Here is a 21,451-nt window from a genome sequence, read left to right on the forward strand (position 1 = left end):
CGCGGTTCTTTCTTCTATTCATCTTTTACTTCTCATTTTAGTTCATCATTAGACATCATTCTGATGCTTTGAAAAATATTTATTCTATAGCCTACATTCTTCTTTTATAGTCATATGTGGATAATCTGATATTTTATTTCTTTTGAAGACAAAATACGAATGAATTTTATCCGCTCTTTATCCACTAGGGCGCAGTGTACATAACTGTAAAGTGCTTGTAAACAGCCACTTGCAGTGGAAATAAAAATAAATAAATAAAATAATATAAAAGTATAAAATCTCTATATAAAATATTATTGAAGTATTATTATTTTTAACATCTCGTTGGTCTACGTTCTTCTGCTGTTTAATGTCGTGAAGTTGTGACATATGTAGCCTATGTGACCCTGGACCACAAAACCAGTCATAAGTAGAACTGGTATATTTGTAGCAATAGCCACAAATACATTGTATGGGTCAAAATTATCGATTTTTATTTTATGCCAATAATCATTGGATGTTAAGTAAAGACCATCCATATTTTGTAAATTTCCTACCATAAATATATCAAAACTTAATTTTTGATTAGTAATAGTCTGCATTGCTAAGAACTTTGTTTGGACAACTTTAAAGGCGATTTCTCAATATTTGGATTTTTTTTGTACTCTTAGATTTCAAACAGTTGTATATATTGTCCCATCCTAATAAACCATACATCAATGGAAAGCTTGTTCAGCTTTCAGGTGATGTATAAAACTCAATTTAAAAAAACTGACCCTTATGACTGTTTTTTTTTTTGTTTGTTTGTTTGTTTGTTTGTTTGTTTGGTCCTGGGTCACATGTAACTAATCCCTAGATCATTGGTTAAAATAAAACATGACTGACATTTTTCATCTTGGCTGTAAGATCAGAGCCAGTTGTAACACTATCAAAATGTTTGATTGAAGGGTCTTGTTATGAACATGTTATAAACATTACTGCACTACAGAAATTAAACAGATGATGACTGTTCTTGACTTGTCAGCTGATCAATATATAGTAAAAAGGATTTTTAACACATATAATTTCAGACAATTTGCAACCATATTAAGGCAAAAGTCTACATTAATAAGTATTAAAGCATTTATACTGTATTTAATTATATTATTTTATCATTAAGTTAATATCAAGTGTAACAATTGCCCTCATTTCTCCTGCTTTTGAATGGCAGTGTTGTGAAACTCCAAAGCAATACTTTTTTTCCATTTGAAAAAGAATAAAGAGCTTGCTGAGACATGCAAACATATACAAAGTCTTGTATATTATTATACTTTCCCAGTTGATTGATTACATTAAGAACGGAAAACATTTTAATGTTTATGTAAATGTGACATGTGACATTATTTAATTAAATATGCACTAGTTTGCATAATTTTCTAAAACAGAAACCTGAATATTGGATAAAGTCAGTTTCAAATTTTTTGTTTCATTTTGCTGACATATTGCAGTCAAAGGTTTTTACAGAGGGAATTCTGGATATCTCTTTTTATCACTCTAAACAGCTTTCAGGAAGGAACAATCCTTCCGAATATAGATTGAAATAAAATTGTAAAGTCTAGTGCATTTATGTGCAAATGAAATGGAGATTTCTGGTTCAGTGCATATAAAAAAAAAATAATAATTTTGAGAAAACAGCCTTTAAAGATATGCGCTGAAATTAAAATCTACAGATGCAAACAGATAAAGTGCACTAAAAAATCCTTAAAAGTGTATTTTGAATGTTTTCTTTCCTCTGGTCTGAAACATCACATTATGAAAAGCCAAATAGCCCCAAAAGAAAAAAAAGTGCCTATAGTGTCTTGCCTTAAAATAATCTGAGCATGATATATAAAATCCATTATGGTTGGAAATAAATACCAATTCTCATTTTACATGGTAAAATCTCAGTCATACCTGCCTTTGAGAGACAGGCTCAGTGAACAGCATTGACCTAATTTTTGAAGTTACACAGTGAACTGGCTGGTATTCAAAATTACAGTTTGAAACAAGTTTTAAATAAATGTTATATATTTTATATTATTGTATAATTCTGAACTTAACATGATTTCAGACAAATGTCTATTTCTGTTTAGAATAATCTTGCATCAAGCAAGCAAAAGCAGCACTGTGTACCAGAAAGAAGTGTGGAGCCACTAATTGGACTGAAATTCAGTGGAAACAAAAGCCCTGGCTAGAAAATTCCAGCCCTGGTTTTACAGGGTCTGCTTTGTTGCCGCAGTGTTTGTTCTCTACTGCTGTGTTAACAGTTATCTTTTCTGTGGTGGCCTCTCCCCACCCTTCCACACAGTGCATGAAATGTTCCTCAGCACAAACCCGTCCAGAGCCACCGTGGCACAGTACAGGCGATGCTCCATTCTGCACAGGACACCATCCAGACACCAGGAGTGGCCCAACAGCTGCCTCGCAACCATGTTCCCACACAGCTTTGACTACAACCAGCCGATGAGAAAGCGTTGAGTAGAAGGAGACATGATGGGACAGTTCCCGGAGGATGTGGTGGGTGGCTTCACCACAGAGGAACTGGAATGCAAGATCTGCTACTGTGCTTACAGCCTGTCAAGTCGACGGCCCAAGGTCCTTGAGTGCTGCCATTGTCTTTGTGCCAAGTGCCTTGCAAAAATCCTTGATTTAGGTGAATCCTCTCCAAACGCAGTGGTCTGTCCATTCTGCCGCTACATCACAGACCTTCCTGGAGAAGATGTGGACAGTCTACCAGATGAGGATAACTTGGTGCTGGCACTGCTGTCCATCCAGACACAGAAGCATCAGAACCTTAATGGCAACCAAGGCGAGATTCTCCTCAGTCCCAGACGCCTCAACTCTCTGGTGGGACACTCTGCCTCAGCTTCTCCCACCTCGATTCGTTCCAATTACGTGGTGATCACCATTATGGAGCCTCGGCAGGAGTCTGTTATTCCAGTTCGGGGTAGGGATTACCGCTCTTCCAGCCAGGACTCCATGGCCTCGGTTACTCAGAGATGGACAGTGTGGAACTGTGCGGCCCTGCTGTGCCAGACTTCAGCACGCGTCCTGGTCTGGCTGCTGGGGCTGCTGTACTTCAGCTCGCTGCCTCTAGGGGTCTATCTGCTAATCATGCAGAATACCACGATGGGGGTGTTAATGGTCAGTCTGGTACCTGTCAGTCTTCTCATCGTTATGGTGTACGGCCTTTGCCAATGCCTGTGCCGTGAGTTTTGGGACTGTGTACTACCATAATGACCAAAGCAAAAAGTGTAACTGTTATGTGTGGATATACGATGATTGGATGGTCCTGCCAGTTTGTGGAAACTCATGAATTTTCCAGTTTATTGGATAAACAGTGTACACTTAACTGAAAAACAAACAATAAAATTGCACAGATTTAATTTAGTAGGGTATCATACAAATCAATGTCATGTTATAATGCCTAAAAATAGTATCCACCTCAACAAAATAATCTTTTTTTATAACCGTCTGATTGTGGAATGTGCCTTTTCCTGGAGTGGCTGAAATGGACAGATCAATAATCATGTCCTCTCTAGGCTTGCTGATGTACTTTTTCTCTGTCTGAATGATTAACATACAATAACTTTTACAATAAGGTCCATAATTGGTTAATGGATCAACTAATATCAATTAACAATGAGCAATATATATGTTACACACAGTGTTTATTAATCCTTGTTAATGTTAGTTGATACAAATACAACTGTTAGCTCATGTTCATGTGCATTAAATAATATTAACAGACACACTTTTGATTTATTGTGTAAATGTGGAATTTCATAAGATAAATGAAGTAATATTAATTAACTAAAATTGCATAACAAAGATTAATAACGAATGCGGTTAACTAATGTTAACCTCACTGTAAAGTGTTACAGATTATTGCAATATAAGGCCCTTAACTACAACATCTCATACTGAATCATGGGTAGGACACATATTTTAATATTTTAATCATGTTTATTAGTTCGACTTTTCCATGTTTTTCTTGGAACACAAATGCATGTGAAGAATGAACATGTCTGAACATGTTTAAGAACCTAATCTGCATATGTTTTTATACTTTTTTGTGTAAACAAACAAGTTTTGTACAGAAAACGCCACTATTTACATTTTTATATAAAGAAATTGTATATATTGTGTTTCATAAAACTTTTGATGCTACTTAAACAAGATTAAATGCACTGACACTGGCCAAGTCTTTAATTTGTTAAATAACTTTCATGTTAAATCACAAATCTTTCTGACTGTAAAAAACACCAGTAAAATACTTTTACTCATCATTTATGTTGCATGTTCATTTATATACTAAGTTTTAGGCGTAGAAAACAGAACATTTTCTCACAGGAGGTCATTGAAAAGACCCCGAGTGTAAGGGGACCCTAATCTGCACCCTAACTGTACTGTCCCATATTATATATGAAAATGATGAAATAAATAAATGAAACATATAATATGTAAGTGTGCATATATTCTCACAGTCACAGCCATCTAAACTAGATAACAAACAACCCAAGTGAGAAGGAGGACATGTTATTGGGAGCCTGTGTCTAGTCATGTACCAAGTGCTCAAGGAAGTAGGACTGGACCTTGAGAGAGCCAATCAGATCGCTGGATTTCACACTAACAACAAACAAAAGATCGGGGTTCCCTTTGCTGCTGTCTTTCTGCTCCTTTTACCCTATTTAGTCTGTCTGGTAGTTTGGATGTCGTCTTAAATAACAAGGATCAACTTTCTGGATGTCTGTTATGCTTTTGTACGCTGCCGTTTCGCTGTATTGTGATTAATTCTCTCTAGCGTCTTGCTAACTCTATCAGAGAGGCTGTTTGCGGGCTAATCGCAGTTAGCTGGCTGGCTAGCCGTCCGATCCGAATAAAACAAGCCCGAAATCTCAGCAGCTCTTCTCCTGTGGTGTCTGACAGTGCTCGCTTTAGCCACTGGACACTGATAGAAAGCTGTCCAGCTAAAGATAGCTGGCAAGCTGTTGGTATCGGCGGCAGGAATCGGATCGCGATGTCGGGACCGTCATCGGGCTGTGGGTTTCTTATGTCGGTTGTCGTTCACGGGGACTTGGCTCTCAACGAGCAGGAAAAAGAGCTCAACCAGCGGCTTAAGCGCCTTTACCCGGCCGTCAACGAGCAGGAGACCCCGCTCCCCAGATCCTGGAGCCCCAAAGACAAATTCAGCTACATCGGCCTGTCTCAAAACAACCTCCGGGTGCATTATAAAGGTAACCAAGGCTAACCGCAGCAGATGTACACAAACACCAAGTTGTTTACCAGCTAAATGTTGAAGGCATTAGCCAGGTTAGCTCGTGTCAAGTTGCACCTCTGATTGATGATATAAAAATACACTTCTGTTAGCTTCTGCGTACTCGTATTGTCTGTGAATCAAACCAATTTTTACTCACACAAACTGCTAAAATCGTTACGAAACGGATGATTTAATGTGATAATCGAGCACATTAGCCGATATAAGTAAACGATATGTTAACTAGAAACTTTGATTACTCATAACTAACTGCTTAGACGACGTTTGAATAAAAATAGCCTCCCTAGCATTATTTAGCACCATTCCTAGCAGTCAGCATTGTCTAGAAATTGAACTACTGCTTTAATATGATGTTTTATGCATAACAGTGTTTGTGTGCGTATATTACATGTAGCCTTTGAGAATACATGATAAAGGTATTAAGTTTGAAAGTATAAAGTTCGTGTACTGAAGCAAGGAGATGGTGGTGAGTTTCAGCTGCGAGCTATATAAAGATGCTTCAGTCATTTCCGGAAGCACCTACTGTATGGAGTTTCACAGTTGAAATGCAGTCATTGTCAGCTCTTTTGTCAAAATGATCTGTGTGCAAAGGCTGTCTTAATGCACACATGCTGTTGTAGGTAGAGATCGAGCCTGACGCAGAAGCTCTAGGAAAGGCCTGTGTGGGTTTATCTGCACAGGCAGGTTTTCTGCCATCGCGTGCATGTAAGGCTGTTACTAGGAATTCAGCAGATAAAGAAAAGCTGTAATATATGTATAATTTGATTAACATATTTGGTTATTAAATAAGCCTCTGTAATTCAGTGAGGTGTCTGCCGTTTCCCTCAGCTGAGTCATAAAGGTAGGCCACAGAAGTAATTAGGCCAGTCAGTGCTGACGACAGGTAGGTTTCAGGTAGACTGCCTTAAATTACCAGCAGGCCAAGATGTCTTAATAAATGTACAAGCTACATATAAGCTTATGAATTTACTTCAGATATAAATCTGATTATCAGAGGTTCAGAATTAAAACGTTACAAAAAGTGACAAAGATGCATCAGATATTTCACTCTGTGTAGCCTCTGTATATATGTTTTTAATTGAATTGTTAATTGGATCTTTAGACAAAATATTTTAAATAGTCTCTATTTGATTTATGTTTTGTAGTATATTTGAGACATCAGGCATTGTGGCTTCTATAGTATGAAAAAGGGAGAATATGGAGCTTAAACACAAGGGAAACAACACCTCAGTTTTATGTAGAGGCCCAAACTGAGCAAAAATGTGTAATTTGGTGCAGTTGTTGTTACTTAGCTATATGATCAAAATGTGAGATGAAATTATGATTTTTTTTTTTTTTGTAAATCAGTGAGATCTTTTTAACAGTATAGCAGGCTACTTTCATAAAGTTGACATAAATATCACTTGTCACTATAAGTCCCAGTAAGTAAGATGATATTTGTAAGATGATATTTAAATGCTTTGTTTTATGATCATTGCTATGTAGTTATAATTTTGGGGGGAAACACATAATGCAATGCAGTGCAATACAATTATGTTTGAAAGATGTACAAATAAACATTCCTCGACAGCATGATAATTCACAGCAAAAAAGTATTTTTAGAATTTTATTGAGAACCTTTTTTGTTAAAAAAAAGGAAAATTCTGAGGGCAGAAAGCATATAGAGTATTGTGTACAACAGGCTTTGATCATGTTTTTCAGGTAGAGGGCATAGAAATTCATGAGTCAAATATGATGCAATAGGCTTTATATGTTTCAAATGTGTGGAAAAAATTCTGTTGGTGTTATATTTTTTAGTATTCTGTTTCATGCCTGTCTAGTTATGTGTAAATAATGAGTAAGTAATGGGTTTAATGCCCCTTCAGACACTATAGTGACTTACTGTATAGCTTTAGATATGCTGTATGCATTTGCTGTCTCAAAGGTGACTGTTAAAAAGGTGTTTTTAAAAGAAACAGTAAAAATAAAGAAAACACTCCCAACAAGTCCACAGCATCAAAATCTCTCTTAGTGATGCATAGTAGAGAGCTTTATAGTAAATCATACAATTATTTTTTGTGTTCATGTTATATCTTGTACATTATTTACTGCTACTTTTGTATTTGATGTTGGTTTGGTTTTATAATTAACTGACATATTTGTTCAGAAATGTGATTTGTTTTTGTTTTTTTAAGTAAAAATAGTTTCAACTGGAGTGTTTGACTTAAATGAGGTGGCATGCCTTTTATAAATAAATAGATAAAACATTGTCTGTTAACAATAATAAATAATATTTTAAACAAATTTCTGACATTGGTTTGTTAGTTATTGCTAATTAAAATGACAAAAAATAGGAATTCCCAAGTTTAGAGCATATTCACATGACATAAACTGCCATTTTTAAATATCAAGGCAAATGTGCAGTGTCTCTGCTGTTGCCAGGCAAAATATCATCAGCCTAAAGTGTACAGCTCTCACAGCAAAAACATTGATTACCTTGCTAAGTGTTTTTTGCCATGGCGACCTCTGGCAATGTTATAACATTACAAATGTTCTGATGCTCCTTGTGAGTGACACAAGCCATTAGCAGTTGTAAATGATTGTGTTTATGTCATCCAGGTCATGGAAAGACCCCAAAAGATGCGGCATCTGTCCGTGCAACACACCCTATTCCAGCTGCCTGCGGGGTCTATTACTTTGAGGTGAAAATTATCAGTAAAGGACGAGATGGGTATGTGAAGGATTCAGTATTTTCTTAAATTACTTTAAGAAAGGGAGCGTTCCCTTTTAAGGGAACATTTAAAGGTGCACTCTGTAATTTTTTAGTTTATGTGGCTGTGTAACAACTGTCTTGGTCTTCACCTAGTGGCTTGGATGTAGCATTATGCAAAAGTCTTCAATTGCTAATGTCTTTGTAGAATTTCTCTATTAGAAGTCAGCCATAATTAATTTATTCTGAGAGTAAAAATACTGGATAATAAGAGGTTTACAGAAATGATTAGTATAGGTCATGTGATCTCAACATGGCGGCTCCCATGAGGTGACATGTTCCATGAAAAATGAACAGTTCAGTCCAGAGTTATCATAGTCAAATAAAACTAAAACCTTAAAAATTACTTAAAATAAATGTTAACTGAAATAAAACAAAATATTTTATCTGGTTGCTAACATCTCATTTTCATTTAGTTGTGATGTACTAAACTAAAACTAAATATAAAAAAAATTACAAAATGTTTGACTAAAATGAATATGTATATGCAAAATATACAAATACAAAATGAGTTATAAGTGATACTAAAATAACTCAGTCTCATGTAGGTATACATGATTTTAAACATTTTTCAGTCATTCATTTCTATAGGGATAACATTTTCATAACTAGGAAAAAATTACTGAGTGTACCTTTAATTTTTAGGCTGAGCAGTTTTAACCTCTGCTGCAGAACGTTTTATCAAACAAATGCTGTTTTTGTGAGCAGGTACATGGGGATTGGCCTGTCAGCTCAAGGTGTCAATATGAACAGACTTCCAGGTAAAACGTCATGTTTTCAGGTTGTTTGTATCTAAAATGTCTATGATCACTATAGATGTACTATAACTGTAGGTTTTGTAGTTTAGATGCAGCTAGTGGGCATGTTAAGTTGATCCTCCACCTTTTGACTCTCACAGGGTGTTTCTCTAAGACTGCAGCTTGCAAGGGAGATAAGAGTTTAGAGGGCTTAGAGTTTCCCTAGTGTTTTTATTGTTTTCAGAAATCACCAGAATGTGTACAATGTTCTGTCCTTAGGTTGGGACAAACACTCATATGGATATCACGGAGATGACGGCCACTCCTTCTGCTCATCTGGCACTGGGCAGCCCTATGGTCCCACATTCACAACAGGCGATGTGATCGGCTGCTGTGTGAACCTCATCAACAATACCTGTTTCTACACAAAAAATGGTCACAGTCTAGGTAGTAAACATTTGAATTGCACATTAAGATCAAATGCTTCACTGTGGTAATTTGCTCTTTATTTATTACCGGTCATCAATTCAGTTTAGTAATTTATAGGAGGTATTGGCTATTAACACACTTTGTATTCCCACAGTTTCAAATTCAAATCTTGAATTTACTCTAATAATAGTCTAATTCTTTTTTTGTTTTGTTTTTACAGGGATAGCTTTTACAGATTTACCGGTAAGTCTTTATTTTTCTTAAACACCTCTTAGCTTGAAATAATTTTTTTTTGCTGCATTAGTATATTATACACTACCATTCAAATGTCTGGGGTGGATTTGATAATTTATTTGATCAAAAGATACCAAATGCAGAAATATTATTGCATTTTAAAATAAGCTGTCTATATATTTTCAATGCAATTTATTCCTATGATGGTAAAACTGAATTTTCAGCAGCCAGTCTTCAGTGTCACATGATCTTTTGGAACCATTTGGAAATCATTGTGCTGCTCAACGTTTTTGTGGAAACGGTGACACTGTATTTTTCAGGATTTGCTGATTAATAGGAAGTTCATAAGAACAGCATTTATTTAAAAATAGACATTTTTAAAACCTTTCAAATGTCTCTACCATAATTTTTGATAAATTTAATGCATGCTTGCTGCATAAAATAAATTTTGAATTTAAAAAAAGAAAAATTTCTTTCGAACGGTGTTGTATATGAAGTTGTTTATTATAGTTTTATTGTGGTTTGTAGTATGTAGTCTATCCTCCAATAGTTTATTCAGATAAATCCATGGCTGTTTACATTCTGATTGCATGCACGTGTTATGTGAAAATGTTACATTTTGTATGTTTGTTGTCTAAATATTGAACTTGCAGTGACATCATTTGTAGCTTTATAGATATGTTTTTGTGTTTCACTGCCTGGAGATCATGGGGTGATTGATCATTTGTATATTTTTCATTCTATTGTAATATTTTTAGATATTGTTGAGGAAGCCGTTTGCTATTGTTTTGTCTTTCCTTCCTTTCTTCATCATTCAAGATGTTGGACTGACAGCCCCTAAGCATTGCTCTTGCTAACTGAACAGAGGGCCTGTTTGGGGCTTAAACAATAATCCATTCAGCAGAAAACACAGTTGGCTGGTGACCAGCATTCATGCTACTCTGAGTACTTGTGTGAAGTATGTCAGTTTAGCAGCCCTGACCTTTCTTTCTATTGGACTGTGAGCACAAACCCTCCCAGAGTTATTCTACAGAAAGCATCAGAAAATGACTAATATGTGTCTGCCCCTGAGCTGACCGATAATTATGTAATCTTGGTTTGAAATACGATTAAAATCTGTTGTTTTTTTCTGAACGCCCATGATAGACATAAACAGGGCTGGACTGGTAATGGGGCATACCAGTCATTTTCCTGGTGGGCCGATGCACTTAAGAGGCCGTCAGAATCATTTTTTTTTTTGCCAAGGACCATCATGCATGGACAGCGAACAGCCAGACTCTGATTGGTTTGTCTCCTGAATTGACAGCGTAAACCATCCAATCACAATGCGCTGTGGGCGGAGCGATAAAGTATTTTGCTTTGCCTATGTAAAGATCGCTTCACCCCAACTTCTTCCTCGTCCGCTTTTCCCACGTTTTCACAGCAGCTTTATTAAGAACAGGCTTGCTCTGTGGTGAGTGATGCGGGCCAAAGAGCCAGGCAGGAGGAGAAAAAGAGAAATTATAGAAATTCATACTTTTAGCAAGGGTGCTTTAAATTGATCAAAATGATAATAAAGACCTTTATAATGTTACAAAATATTTCTATTTCAGATAAATTCTGTTCTTCTGAACTTTTTATTCATCAAAGAAACCTGAAAATGTTCTACTTGGCTGTTTTCAACACAATAATAATAAATGTTTTTTGAGCAGCAAATCAGCATATTAGAATGAATTCTGAAGGATCATGTGACACTGAAGACTGGAGTAATGATGCTAAAAATTCAGCTTTGAAATCACAGAATTAAATTATATTTTAAAGTATATTAAAATAGAAAACAGTTCTTTTAAATAAATATTTCACAATATTACTGCTTTCGCTGTATTTGGATTAAGTAAATGCGGGCTTGGTGAGCAGAAGAGCCTTCTTTTGACTGGTAGTGTACATCATATATAAGTGATGGTGGGCCACCTGGACCCAAATATGCCAGCCCTGGACATAAACCAAGGCACATTTTCCATCATCTTTTTAAAGCTAATCTCATTGTGTGTACATACACATCATTAATAATTAAAAACGGGTAAATTAGCCAGTAACTAGTCCACATGTATTAAAATGTGCTTATTTTGTTTTTAGCCCAACCTGTATCCCACAGTGGGTCTACAGACCCCAGGGGAGGTCGTGGATGCCAATTTTGGGCAGCATCCATTTGTCTTTGATATTGAGGACTACATGCGTGAATGGAGAACCAAAATCCAAGCCCAGATTGATCGTTTCCCCATTGGGGAGAGAGAAGGAGAATGGCAGGCCATGATTCAGAAGTGAGTACTTTTTATTTGAAATATTTTTTATAAGGTTTATATTTTCAAAACCTTTCCAGAGGTAATGAATGGATATGCTATTTTGTCTTTTTTTTTGACCTGTTCCCTCTCTCTCATTAGAATGGTGGCCTCCTATCTGGTTCACCACAGCTACTGTGCCACCGCTGAGGCCTTTGCCAAATCAACTGACCAGGCTGTACATGAGGAACTTGCTTCTATCAAAAATAGACAGAGTGAGTCTTCACGGGCAACACAAATATAGTACAGTTCAGACTTATCTGGGTCTTATTTTGGGTTTGTATGATTGTTGAAGTCAACATGAAATCAAATTGGCACAGTTTCTGGTCCAATGATTGAATTGAATCAGTCTGAATGATTCATCACTGCATGTCAGCATGCTTTCAGGGTTGAACATTCTCAACTCAGTGCTGATTAAGGATTTTACGTTTGTGACTGCAGAGATCCAGAAGCTGGTCCTATCTGGCAGAATGGGAGAGGCTATAGAGACCACTCAACAACTTTACCCAAGCCTGTTAGAGAGAAACCAAGACCTCCTGTTTATGTTGAAGTAAGTGTGATACTGTATGTGCCATCTTTCAGGAATTAGCACATCTTCAGTAAAGAAACCAAATGCATAATGTATCTACATCTCTCTCTTTCCAGAGTCAGGCAGTTCATTGAGATGGTGAATGGCACTGACAGTGAGGTCAGGTGTCTCGGTGGGAGGAGCCCTAAGTCACAGGATTGTTACCCAGGCTCCCCCCGTCTCTTCAACAGCCCTGTTCACAAAGCCAGCAGCTCCCAGACCTACCAGACAGGTACGTATTATATCCACTAATTTTTTCTGCCAGCATTGGGTGAAAAAAAATATCTTCCTGGTAGCTAGTTCCTTTAACTACCCAGTGCGCTAGCTCCTTATGTAGTCTTCATAGACATGGCCATTTTGATTAGTGGTTCTCAAACAGGTTGGAACCTAAAAGTCTTAAATTGAGTTATATTTGCATAATTTAAAAAAATGCTGACAAACACCAAAAATAAAGATGTACATCATTAAACTGACAACATAACAGATGTACCAGAGGTATGTTGGCTTAGATAGGTGGACCTTCGAATATTGTCTTGGACAGACAGGGGCTTTGGAGTCAAAAAGGTTGAGAACTGCTAACTAGGTGATTTTTAAATCAAAGCTAGTCCTAGACCAGAATGACCTGTTGATCATGAATAGGAGATGTTATCACTGATCATCTGCACTTCCCTCTTTCTCCAGGTTTTGATAGTAATTACTGTAATGGAGTTTCATCAAGTAAAGGCCACACCTCGGCCCATAGTCACAAGTCATGTCCCCCTACCATGCCAAGCCCTGAGCTCGGTGTCCTGAATGGCAGTCGGGGTCAGCAGACCAACGTTAGGTACATCTTTGTTCCATAGCACCTTGAAATATCCTTAGTTTACATGAAATTAAAATTCACCTTATGTTTTGTATATGCATGTTAACCTTTTGTACGTTTGTATTTTTTATTTTTTTTTGACCTAATAATGTATATTTAAAATGTCATAACTGGAACCTCCAGTGAAATTACAGACTTCTCTGGTGACTTCTCCAATGCTTTAGTCCACTTAAAATGTTCCCCTCTACAAGCTCACATTCATTTCTGAGTGTAGCACCCACATCTCAAAATCCATATATCCCTGCTTTTTTCCCCCAATAATCTGTTTAGGGATGTGCAACAGTGATCGAGTACTCGAGTGCTCTGCTGTGACAGCGACAATCGATCATGAAAACGAAGATCGCGGAGAAAAAAAAAAATTCTGCTTGGTTATAGCAGCACTTTGTGCGGCACCCTGAGCTCTGATTGTTTAGCTTGCCAGAGCATGCGGTCCAAAATATAGACGTGAGAAGAGAGAAGCATGGCTACAAACATATCTGATTGATCTAATATAGGATGTGTTGGGATATTAACATTTATTGACATGCTGAATGTGCTGCCTATTACCAGTGTTTAGTTTCATGCTCAAACGCAATGCCCGATATTGACAAATATAGATATTTGAGATGGTCATATTGCTTTTAGATGTTTTTTTTTTTAAAATACTGATGTTATAATAATGCAGCAGTGCTTTTTTCAGTTTGTATTTCAATCATATTTATGCTTAAGAGTAGGCATACTTCAATTAAAATTGTTTTTGTACTTTGTACGGCTTCGAAAACACGCAGGTGATTTCAGGAATCACTTGATAATGTAGATGAAAATATAGCACAAATCTGCCATAAACATGGCGTTATAATGAGAACTTTATAGAAGGTGAAATCTGTAGTAAATTCTGTCTGCTTTCCTTGTCCGTGTTTCAGCGCGCAGGAGCTCTCTCTCGCTATAGCGCATAACTTCAAAAATTCACTGGCATTTGCATCCTTTTGTGCAGATACAAGTTGTAATGTTAAATGATTAATATCATAGGATGTGTCATAGAATGGGCTTCAGTTTATTGTCATAAACTCAGCTTCAACTCAGGCAGCTGTTTCTTTTTAAATGCTTCTTTTCAATAACATTGCTGCATCATAATCATAATCTAACAGCGTTCTAATCATGTTATCATGTTTTCATAGACAGGTTTTCATGTCATGTTTATTTTTTACAGTCATTTTCATAACAGTCTTCAGATATTTTCATTACCTCCATTACGGCCATGCCCCACCCCAAGCACACGCCCCCCGCCCCCATCCCTAAATCTGTTACACTCAGATGTATGTCATCATAATACAGAAGAAAAGTTGTCATTACTTCAGTTTCATCACAACTTTAATTCTAAAGGGCAAATTATATAGAAACATGGTGACTATACAGAACAAAACAAGCCTGTTGTGTAAATGCTGACTCTTCCTCGCAGTGCTGAGGTGGAGATGGAGCTTGATCACTTCTCAAACGGAGTGTCTGAATCCTCTTCAAATGGATTTCTGAATGGCAGCTCTACTCACGGGATAGACTTGGAGGAATGTGATGGAGATATGGGTGAGATCATAATTTGGGCTCAGTCTTCCGGTCATTTCCTGTGTGTCTGCAATGAACTTTGTTGTGGGTCAAAGGGTTTTTCCTGTGTGATCTGTTTATCATATCTGATGTTGTGCGTGTGACTTTAGTCAATTATGTTATGCAAATGAATCTTGTGTACCATTTTAAAAGGATTAATTGTTCTGTACACAGAAGTGGATAGTGCTCAGTCTAAGAGGCAGTTGTGTGGAGGGAGCCAGGCAGCCATTGAGAGGATGATTCAGTTCGGCCGAGAGCTACAGAGCATGAGTGAACACTTGCGCCGTGAAAGGGGCAAAAACTCAGCCAATAAGAAGATGCTCAAGGTACTGCCTTTAACTTTACACCAGTGGCGAGCGGTGACTTTTTTTAACTGGGTATGCTGAGTGATAAGATTAAGACAAATAGAAGAAATAAGAAACATAGTGGCAGGTGTCGATTTTAAAGTATGCACATTTCCTACCTTATTTGTTAATAAAATTAATCTTTAAATCCTTCTACCGTTTCAGGTTTATCCATAGTTATTCGAATGCTAGAAAAAAAATAGCTGGTTTTCCAAGTAAAAAACACCAAATAATGTTTACACGTACTGTATGATGCGTAATATTCAGAGGGTGGGGAAATGGGGGGATTCCCCCAGTCTATATGTCTCTGCATCTACTGAATTATTTTTTATTCCCAGTGAATAGGAGTCAAAACTCCCACACAGGTGACACTAGGCTACTCCAATACGCGAAGTACCCAAATTAATATTGCCAAGTTGCAACGTTGCAAACAACAATAAAATCAGAGAAGGACTTTAGCTGCAAGCGACACAAGCATATGCAAAACAAAGGGAACAATAACATCTTAAATCTTTCTTTCGTTTCCTGCTTGCATTAAAATTTTACATAGCTAGCCTACGTTTTATAAACTTTTTTATTTATTTACCATGTTGACAATAATGTATATCTTCAAAATACATTGTCTGTGACCAAAAATGTAAGAAGATATGTTTTCAGTGGACTTTAAAAAATTTCTTTTCTAGAGAAAACATAAAAATATAGTTTTTTCCTTTGATTTAATCGAGTTGGTTTTGCATCGAACACAATGTGATTTTTGCCAATTGAGATCTGACAGCAACAGAGCATTTTTCCATTTGGGGGAGCGCTTCTCAGACAGCTTACCTCGCGCATGAAATCAGCTGCAGGCCAGCAAGCCAATGAGAACGCGCTACAATCCTGACGAATCATAGTGACAGAGCGGAGGTGACAAGTCGCCCGGAAGCTTCCGTAACTGACGTAGATTGAGAAAATTACTGCCGCTTGGAAAATAAATCATATAACTTACTTATTTCGAACTCTTTAAGCTTTAAGTTACATTTCAAATGACAAGGGATCAACTTATAATCATGTTTATAGTAATAACCCCATGAACTTAATCTCTCAAATGGCCTGGGTATGCAGAGCATTTGCAGCTTATATGGACGGAACGCCACTGATATACACTTGTTCTGAAAGTTGGATGTAGGTGGTGTTTGTATTTATAATCACATATATGATTTAAAATGGTCTTTAGGAAAACATAGTATAAAGTGTATTTTGGTTATGGTGGTAATGGCCAGTAAGCATGGAGATGTATATATGTTTTATCATAAAACCTCTTACTGTCTCTTTCGTTCTTGCAGGATGCATTCAGTTTGCTGGCATATTCGGATCCATGGAGCAGCCCTGTGGGCTACCAGCTAGACTCCATCCAGAGGGAGCCTGTCTGCTCAACACTCAACAGTGCAATATTAGGTAGGTACCACATTAGTTTTCATATGTTGGAACATTTGTTCTCAATCTTTAAAGGCCAAATACCACCTTTGATCAAATCAGAACAACTTAGTCACCACAGTGATCCCTTTGTTGCTTTCAGAATTAACAAAAGTGAGCAAAAAAGCCTAAGTGAGCAACATAATGCTGTATTTTGATAAAAAAAAAATATATTAAAAAAAAAGTTTGTTTGTATTAATCATGGTGCTGCAGATCCCTCATCAGCCCTTTTGTAGGTCTATAGAAGGATCCTGTCACGTAACACATGCACAGACTGTTTTAATATTTTGCAAATGTTACAATGTAATTGCATATTAATATGCAAATTTTACAATCCAAACACAAATTGTTTTAATTTTTCTCTTCTCATTTCTTTTTTCTCATCTCTCCCTGTCAGTCTCCATAAAATGTTGACAACATGCTCAAAACTCCATCCAGTGTATTTGAGCCAAAAAAGGACTTCTTTTCCTGAAACTAAGCTAGATGCTTATTGTCAGGAACAACAGGATAATATATACAGTTGTTTTTTTTTTTTTTTGTTGATCACTCATGTTTTTTGCTGGTCAATGCAGCTTCAGTTTTTTTCAGGATACTTTAATGAATAGAAAGTTCAAAGGAGCTGCATGTATTTAAAATAGGATGGTTTTGTAACATTATGAAAGTCTTAACTGTCCCTTTTAATCAATTTAATGCGTCTTTGGTAAATAAAAGCATAAATGTATTTAAAAATATACTTGAATGGTGGTGTGTATTGCTGTTTATAAGAGCTTATTCTTGAATCTAACAATTCAACATTGGCATTTAGCATTTAATGTTACTTTTTTCTCTCATGCAGAGACTCATAACCTGCCAAAGCAGCCTCCCTTGGCGCTCTCCGTCGGACAGGCAGCTCAGTGTCTGTCCCTCATGGCTCGCACAGGCAGTGGATCCTGCGCCTTCGCATCAGTGGATGATTACCTGCACTAACCCCTGGAGAATCATCCCTTTAAATGACCACGTGAAAGAGGCCCACATCATCCCAGTCCATCCCAGACTCCCCAAAAAAAACTGGGGCCAGCTTTGAAACCATGGCCTGATGAACTGAGCCTCCACATGGCCAGACCCATCCTGGCTCTCTGACAAGACTGGATCCTCTTCACCCAGGCCTAAAGACACATTAGGAAGAGGGGTTCTTAAAAGTCAGATAAAATCCCCAATCATTATGGTCTTTATTTTTTTTTTTTTCCTTTTGTCTTTTTTATTTTGGGGGGAGGGGAGGAGGAGTTGGGTGGGGGGGTGCAGCAGGCTCTGATTGTTTGTTTCCTAATTTACAAGGCATGAGGAAAATTATTATGACATAATTAATGTTATTATCAGTAAACTTGCATATAAGATATATTTGTTCTTGGTTGAAAGCTGGCAGAGTGAGCGAGACACTCGCGAGACGCGGCAACACCCTGCTATTTTCAGGTCTCAGCTTGTGTACTTTACCATTTAAAAAAGAAAAAAAAAATATTGAAATTATATTAACACGAGGAGTGGAACATTTAGTTATCTTACAGTAAAAAAAAAACCTAACACTGCTGGAGTCATCCTTAGTGGTGGTATTTAGTGTAGAGCGTTAGTGTGAGCTGTATGAGTTATGCCCTTTTTTGTGCAAGCGCACCTTCCCTCTGCCAACTGCACAGCAGGATTGATGCAATGTTCAGACACTTTGATTTGTAATTGTATTGATGTCTATGGTCTTTTCATCCACCCGATCTCTTACTCCATCTTTTAAAAAGTCCATATTCAGGCGTTCTGTCATCATCGTTGCCTGCACTGTGTTTTTGTGCAGTTTGGATGTGCGACGGGAACACGGTGAAATTAAGGTCATCTCCAGTCCCGGAGAGGCAGGACTGCTCAATTGTTTTTTCTCCTCTTGTTTACCAGTCAATCCCTCGGATCATCAGTACTTTTAAAACAAGGAGTATTGTCATCAACACTGTCTTATCATTTTCAGTAATAAAACGTAAATACCCAGTTGAACGAGATATACCCGTCTGTTTTGACACATTTCAGCGAGTGTTTTAAAGTTGCACAAGAGCATTAAAAAAGCCAAACTGAGTGTCCTCTCACACATTTAAAGGAATAGTTCACCCAAAAGTTAAAATTGTGTAAATTCTCTTTTACTAAAACTTGTGAGACTTTGGTTACTCTTTGTGAAACAATGCATATGAATTAAACCGTTTAATGACAGTTTTGTGAAAAGATGCAATAATTCTATATGATAACCAGATTTAATTTAGGCTTTTATTTACATCTAAATGATGATTAACACACATCATACATATAGTGAATCACAGATGGTAAACGTTGAAACTTGTTTGTCTGTATATTTGTGAATTGAAGCCTGAATTAAATATCTCTTTACAAGACTAAACTGCTTTATTCATATTTTAAATCGTTTTATGATGCCTTAATCTTTTTGGATTTTATAAGTTGTGGTTACCTAGACTTTTAATGGAGGGACAGAAACCTCTCAGGTTTTAAAGTAAATGACAGAATTTTTATTTTTGGGTGAACTTTCCTTTTAGCTTCCTTGTAAAATGCTATAACCATAACTTGGCCATCATAGTCATTTAGTTTAATGAAGTTAACCTTATGTTCAAAGTAACTGACACATGAATTGTTAATCTTTAGATCAGGTTTACATTTATTGACGTGTAGAGTAAATATGCACACTTAAATTTACATTCAGCTTCTGCCACTATTAAAAATGTTCCGGTTTCAGTTTAATTTGTACACTAGATATAATATGAGGTTTAAAGAAAAATGCATGAAATAATTAAAGGTGTCCTTTTGAAAAATATCCACATGGTCAAAAACAGCAGGATGATGGAAGCCGCCTTTTCATGTGTTGAGCTCATAATTCAGCAGTTCTTTCTTCTGTTTTGTCTCATAAAGGAATCAGTTTCTGTTGGCGTATAAACCGTTTGTTGGACCTTGCAATCCTGGCTTTTTGGGAAGCACCTATAAATGAAAAAGACAGCTCAGCCTGGTGCTTTACAAAACACGTCGAGGACACAATGTACTTGCTAAACATGAAAATCTCACTACTCACCCAATTTTTTATTCAGAAACCCCACAGCTGCACCTTGGTTCACACCCCGTTTCTTTCTGAGGGACAGAAGCTCCGCATCTGAAGATTAATATACACACAAGTATTTTGAATATTCAGCTGGACTACAAGATCTGGTACAAAGAAAGATCTGAGCAGCACACCGTATGAACTTACTGGTTGTTCTTATGGTTCCTGGTCCATAAAGACGGGACTGAATGAAGTCCACGGCCTTCTGTTGCAATGACTTTGCAGCAGATTCATCCTTTATCCTCGTTACTCTGTAGCTGTCTGGTAAACTGAAATCAGACACATTTTCCATATGTACATGTGGAACCCTTTCAGAAAGATAAATATAAACATAACACTATTATTACCTTTTTGAGATTTTCTTAGCAGTGGTCCCCGTCTTTGTTTTATCTGTAAGAGAGTTGTTTGTCATTTGATACTGACCAACAGAAAATAAAGTGTAAAGATATAGAAGAAGGTTAGGGGTTTTATTGTTACCTTTGTTGTCTGATGGCTTTGTTTTTGATACCTTTTTGTAGATACCTTTGTTGTCTGATGGACCTGTCTGTCTAAAATGAAGGAATGACAATTTATTAAGTTTCCAAAATGATTTAAGGAGTCAAATGGTTTCTATTTATCTGGAGATCTTACTTTTGGGGTTCTTTATCAAATTCCTCCAAGAGCTCTTGAGGAAGACGTTTTCTCTTCAAAAACAACAGATATAACATTTCGTGATATTTTGACATGTTAAATACACAATTTACTGTGAATTGCGTTAAGAGTGTATAGGCTTTATTTCTTGGTAATAATACTGTAGTTAGTAGACATCCTGAGGAGAGTACCTTCTGTTCTTGAAACAGCTGTTGTCTCTTTTTTCGCTTCTCCTTCAGTGAGTTCTTTTCTCTGGAAACAAAGTGAAAAACAAAAGTGAAAACCCCCTCATACGCTCGTGTGCTGTCTGAAGCCAGGGGACCCACTCACAGACCTTTTGGCTGCTTCCAGGACATCTTTAACGCTCTTCAGAGCAGCACTTTTGGAAGCATCAAAAGCGACTTCCTCTGGGAGTTCATCATCACTGGATTCAATCTGAATCTCAGACATTTTGTCAGTCTCTCACGGATTCAACCAGATTTTAATACTCACGTTGGACGGGACTCGCCATATTAAAACAACAACAACACTAAACGCACATTAAAGACAGGCAGACTAGAGTCAAAAGTATTGGCAGCAATAGATGCTGCCTTCTGGTGGTCTGGATGTCTCAGTAATACAGGCTCGTAAACAAACCAAACTGATGCAAATGGCGGAGTTTATAATAACCGCACAATGCGCCTGATACTCACTATATAAAGATGTCTGTGTTGTCAGATTTGTAGGTAACACATTCTTTCAATGCACATAGATAAGCTGTTATTGTTCATAATTTTCTAGACCAAGCACAAAAAATAACACTAAATAATATGCTGTTGTTTTAGTTACCACAAAGCTATTATTTATACTGATCGTTCAAATTGTGTGGCATTATTATGGTAAAATCTTATCTTATTATATTGATAATTAAAAATGTTCAGTATCATGGTGAAATTTGTATTATTCAGAAACAATGAAATAAAAAAAATACGTTTTAATATTTTAATTATTAATACATTCTATAATAATATTATTAATAAAAAGTCATCTTAATATTTTTTTTCAGCAAGTGAAAAATAATTAAATAGGTTTGTCACGCGATTGGATATATCTGACCAATCAGTGTTTCCGACGTGTTTGTGACATGGGTGCTGGTGTATTTAGTTATTTTAGATTAGGCACCCTAT

General features: G+C 36.8%; 3 protein-coding genes across 3 annotated transcripts; 2 read left to right on the plus strand and 1 right to left on the minus strand.

Annotated features, from left to right (window-relative positions):
- The first annotated feature begins 2,144 nt into the window (after nt 1-2,144).
- LOC109093680 (E3 ubiquitin-protein ligase RNF182-like) lies at nt 2,145-4,191 on the plus strand. Its single transcript, XM_042719310.1, has one exon. The coding sequence runs from the start codon at nt 2,488-2,490 to the stop codon at nt 3,232-3,234; it is 747 nt and encodes a 248-aa protein (XP_042575244.1). The 5' UTR covers nt 2,145-2,487; the 3' UTR covers nt 3,235-4,191.
- A 393-nt stretch (nt 4,192-4,584) lies between these two features.
- On the plus strand, nt 4,585-18,558 carry LOC109093670 (ran-binding protein 9). The gene is made up of 14 exons (XM_019107363.2): nt 4,585-5,234; nt 7,874-7,985; nt 8,733-8,785; nt 9,041-9,208; nt 9,411-9,433; nt 11,540-11,724; nt 11,845-11,957; nt 12,184-12,292; nt 12,388-12,542; nt 12,992-13,133; nt 14,611-14,732; nt 14,925-15,076; nt 16,417-16,528; nt 17,382-18,558. The coding sequence occupies exons 1-14, from the start codon at nt 5,018-5,020 to the stop codon at nt 17,510-17,512; spliced, it is 1,794 nt and encodes a 597-aa protein (XP_018962908.2). The 5' UTR covers nt 4,585-5,017; the 3' UTR covers nt 17,513-18,558.
- Nucleotides 18,559-19,202: 644 nt separating this feature from the next.
- Nucleotides 19,203-20,826, minus strand: LOC109093655 (nucleolar protein 7). Its single transcript, XM_019107348.2, has 8 exons — nt 20,620-20,826; nt 20,477-20,537; nt 20,286-20,341; nt 20,133-20,203; nt 20,003-20,045; nt 19,803-19,924; nt 19,629-19,706; nt 19,203-19,537 (listed from the first exon to the last, which is right to left on the minus strand). The coding sequence occupies exons 1-8, from the start codon at nt 20,733-20,735 to the stop codon at nt 19,464-19,466; spliced, it is 621 nt and encodes a 206-aa protein (XP_018962893.1). The 5' UTR covers nt 20,736-20,826; the 3' UTR covers nt 19,203-19,463.
- Between the last annotated feature and the right edge of the window lie 625 nt (nt 20,827-21,451).

Source organism: Cyprinus carpio, chromosome B2, assembly GCF_018340385.1.
Source record: "Cyprinus carpio isolate SPL01 chromosome B2, ASM1834038v1, whole genome shotgun sequence".
Taxonomy (NCBI): Eukaryota; Metazoa; Chordata; class Actinopteri; order Cypriniformes; family Cyprinidae; genus Cyprinus; species Cyprinus carpio.

What these genes read in the sequence shown, in the direction of transcription:
- LOC109093680 (XM_042719310.1), top strand. Translation starts at nt 2,488, where the DNA reads ATGATGGGACAGTTCCCGGAGGATGTGGTGGGTGGCTTCACCACAGAG.
- LOC109093670 (XM_019107363.2), top strand. Translation starts at nt 5,018, where the DNA reads ATGTCGGGACCGTCATCGGGCTGTGGGTTTCTTATGTCGGTTGTCGTT. An exon ending in CCTCCGGGTGCATTATAAAG is followed by an intron (nt 5,235 to 7,873) that starts GTAACCAAGGCT and finishes TATGTCATCCAG; the next exon opens with GTCATGGAAAGACCCCAAAA. An exon ending in GGAATGTGATGGAGATATGG is followed by an intron (nt 14,733 to 14,924) that starts GTGAGATCATAA and finishes TTCTGTACACAG; the next exon opens with AAGTGGATAGTGCTCAGTCT.
- LOC109093655 (XM_019107348.2), bottom strand. Translation starts at nt 20,735, where the DNA reads ATGTCTGAGATTCAGATTGAATCCAGTGATGATGAACTCCCAGAGGAA. An exon ending in TTTGATAAAGAACCCCAAAA is followed by an intron (nt 20,204 to 20,285) that starts GTAAGATCTCCA and finishes CCTTCATTTTAG; the next exon opens with ACAGACAGGTCCATCAGACA. An exon ending in GTTTCTGAATAAAAAATTGG is followed by an intron (nt 19,538 to 19,628) that starts GTGAGTAGTGAG and finishes TTTCATTTATAG; the next exon opens with GTGCTTCCCAAAAAGCCAGG.